Source organism: Stegastes partitus, unplaced genomic scaffold (genome assembly GCF_000690725.1).
Source record: "Stegastes partitus isolate 25-593 unplaced genomic scaffold, Stegastes_partitus-1.0.2 Scaffold39, whole genome shotgun sequence".
NCBI classification, from domain to species: Eukaryota; Metazoa; Chordata; class Actinopteri; family Pomacentridae; genus Stegastes; species Stegastes partitus.
Window position 1 is genome coordinate 510,852 of NW_007577770.1, and position 3,456 is coordinate 514,307.

Below are 3,456 nucleotides of genomic sequence, written 5' to 3' on the forward strand. Positions count from 1 at the left end.
TGCAACAAATGCACATGCTTTAAATGCTGAGGGGCACATACAGTCATCCTCAAATGTATTCATCCCCTCCCATTAAAGAAGGAAAAATACAGCTGCCACTGAAACAAGGTGAAATTGACAAAAGTAATAATAAATTTTAAAAAATTAATGAAAATCACGACTGCTTTTGAATTCACATGATCAACAGAAATGTATAAACAACAACAGCAAAAAACAACAACAGTAAACAAGCATGATGGGACCCGTAACCTAACATTTGTTGATCAACCCTTTGATCAATCAATCGCTGCAATCAAGTGTTTTCTGTAACTCTCTATCAGACTTCTGCACTTGTAGACAGGTATTTTTGCCCACTGCTCATCAGCAAAGTGCTCTAATTTGTCCAGGACAGTTTTATTTTATTTATTTTTTATTTTTAAAATTATTCTTTTCAACCACAATTCAAAAGCAATGCCTTATGTCTCTAAATTATAATTTTGCAACTTTTATTTATTATTACTTTTTTCATTTTATACTTATTTGAGTGACTATTGTGAATTTTGCCTTTTCTTTAATGGAAGTGTATGAATACATTTGACTGTGTCCCTCTGGTATCTGCACTTGTGCACATCTGTATGCAGCGGTGGATCTGAGTGTTGAAGCAGGTCCACAGCGTCCTCTAGCGGCCGCTGCTCGACCACAGTCCAGCTCACAATGACGTGACTGTCACATAACACCGCTGCTCGGGGACAGGAGACGGACACCTCCTCGCTGTCTATAATTAGATGTCTAACCTGCACAAACAAATCCTCCGCTGTGCCTCGCAGAAAACTGAAATCATCGCAGGGGGGAGGACGGTCAGCTCTCAGGGATGGCCTCGGTGAAGAAGGACAACAGGCTGACGAGCTCCCAGAGCTTCCTGTGCGTCGGTTTCTCCGGGGTTTTCAGCAAAACTGTCACCTCACCTCTGGAGGTAGTTAAAATTAAAAGCCAGGTGGGCACTTTTCACTGCAAGAAAGGTTTCTGGCAGAGTTTCCTCATCATCTACCAGAATGAGGGACTTCGAGGGTTTTGGAAAGGAAACCTCGCTTCTTGTCTGCGGCTGTTTCCTTACACCGCTGTTCATCTCACAACATACAAAAAGTAAGTGAAGCTTCAGGCTTATTGTACTTTCTGTCTCATTATATACACCGAGCAGCACCTTCTGTGGCAGTTTTAACCCACATTTGTTCTAAATTAGCTTGTTAGCCAACTTGGTCAGCTGACTTAGCAAGTTTGTGTGATGAACAGTTTGAAAAACGGATTAAACAAATTAACTTCTGTAGCAGAACGAGTTTGGTATTTACGTTATTGTTTAATGTATGACAAGATTAAACAACAAAATGATTCTTTTAGTTTGTTTATTTTCATTCCTGCAGCTATAGATCCACTTCCTGTTTTACCACACGACGCGTAGCTTCAATTTTTTAGCCAATCAGAAGGCTGCATCCGCTCAGTCGATACACAGCGTGTTTTTAAAGTGACGGAGGTAACTGAGCCCTGACGCTTGTCTTACAGGTAGTCTGAGCTAGACTCATTAGTCCTGAGGTGCAAAACTCATGAAACACGACAATTAACACAACATTCAAGTCACTTCAGTGTTAAATTCTATTAATCATGTTTTGTTTTACTGCGTTTTGTACCTCAGCACCTGCTTGCAAGAAGATGAAACGATTAGTTGCTTAATCAATTGAGAGAAAAATGATCTGTTTTCAGTTTCAGTCATTCAGTCTTTATTGAGAACATTGAGGTACGAAGGCCTCATTCACAATGTAGCCGAGTGAGAAAATAAAAGATGTAGGCACACAAATAAGGAACCCAGACAACAATAACAATGTTTAAAGACAAAGTTAGTAAAGTACTAAAAACCATTTCTAATTAGATTATTTAACTATTAAAAAATAATAATAATAATAATGATTTCACTAAGACAAGAACAGTTGGATATATAATAAGAACCTATATTGCCCAAAGGATGAATTTATTTCCAGCTTTAGATTCTTCTGCAGCTTATTCCAGGCTTACACGGTGCGTAACACTGAACTGTCCCAACTCGGTAAAAACTGCTGGAACCTGCAGGTGTATTCCAGTCGCTTGAATGTGTTCTGTATGGGCCCACAATAACAGTTTTGATTAGGCTAGAACTTAGCATGTTTGTTTCATACTAGTTAATGTGCTGATTATTTTTCTTAAAATAATTATAATAGCATTCTCAGGAAATTGTTAGTCAACAATCAAAGTTTTGGCCCAAAACATTAACATATTCCCTTTCCTGTCTACATTTAAAACACAGTTCAGAAGCTAAAACTCAGAAATATTTGGTGTTAAAATAGCATGATCTGTTATCAAAGTGGATCCACAGATGTTGATTGACTTAATGATTATCTGACTAAAGATTTTAATAAATTCGATAGATATTGTGTAAACAATAGAATAATAACTGATTTTAAAGACCAGAGAATGATTTCTCTATTCCGCCCCATTCATATGAATAGTTGTTGTTCATATTTGTGAATCTGTGACAGCAAAATGAGTATCTTTGGGTTTGTTATGGTCATAGTATGACAATATAATCAATTGTTTTTTCTTTTTCTTTTTGCAAATGATTGATATCAAATTTTAAAGAATTAATTGCTGACGAAAGACAAGCACAACTGTAATTTAAACATATAAACAGTATGTTACTGTTTCCACTGATAGCAGTTAAGACGTTGGTTTCGTTTTGACAGTCATAGGGGACATAAACAAGTCATTCAGTGTCAGAGGAACTTGCGCCTGTGAGGCAGAACTCAGGGCACAGACCTTCCTTCAAATCCCTCAGGTTACTACCGGACAAAACGTGCTGCAGTGCTGACAGCATGGCAGATCATTAAATAAACATTCTGGGAAGTGAGTAGTAGTAAAGACAACAGCAATTCAGTATACAGTCATAAAGTCGCTATCTGGGGTCAGTGAACTTTAACGAAACTAACAGAGGGGAGGCTCCTCTCAGGCCTGAAGACACGTGTGTGACTGTAAACACCACATCCTGACTGAGCACTGTCCTGTTCAGTACACTGTGTTCCAGGAAAAGAAAGCTCCTCTCTGTCTTAGTCACACGCATGGCTTTAGTTATTCATGTGCTCCCCTGTAGCAGACTTCCTTTTAATGTCCTGTAAAATAATTACTTCCTCATGATGGATGTCTGCAGAGAGATTCTTATTACTCACTTAAATAATAGGACCTGCCCAAATGCCCTGAGCGCAGTTAATATTATTTGCACGTACACAGCAAAAACACTACATGGAAACACTGGTGTGACGCATTAATAAACAAGGCACCTTTCGATATATTGAACAGGGCCTGCAACTAAATTAGTTTCTTTACTTATTAATGCATTAGTCTATAAATCAAAATGCATGAATGAAACTGGAAATAAATCTCCATCATACTTTCCTA

The 3,456-nt window shown here is 38.0% G+C and overlaps 1 protein-coding gene across 1 annotated transcript in view; it reads left to right on the plus strand.

Annotated features, from left to right (window-relative positions):
- Positions 1-685: 685 nt before the first annotated feature.
- Positions 686-3,456, plus strand: part of slc25a43 (solute carrier family 25 member 43) — an 8,151-nt gene continuing 5,380 nt past the window's right edge. The window contains exon 1 of the mRNA XM_008303858.1: positions 686-1,122. Within this exon, the coding sequence (XP_008302080.1) occupies positions 851-1,122 (272 nt within the window). The 5' untranslated portion in view covers positions 686-850. The remainder of the gene's footprint in view (positions 1,123-3,456) is intronic.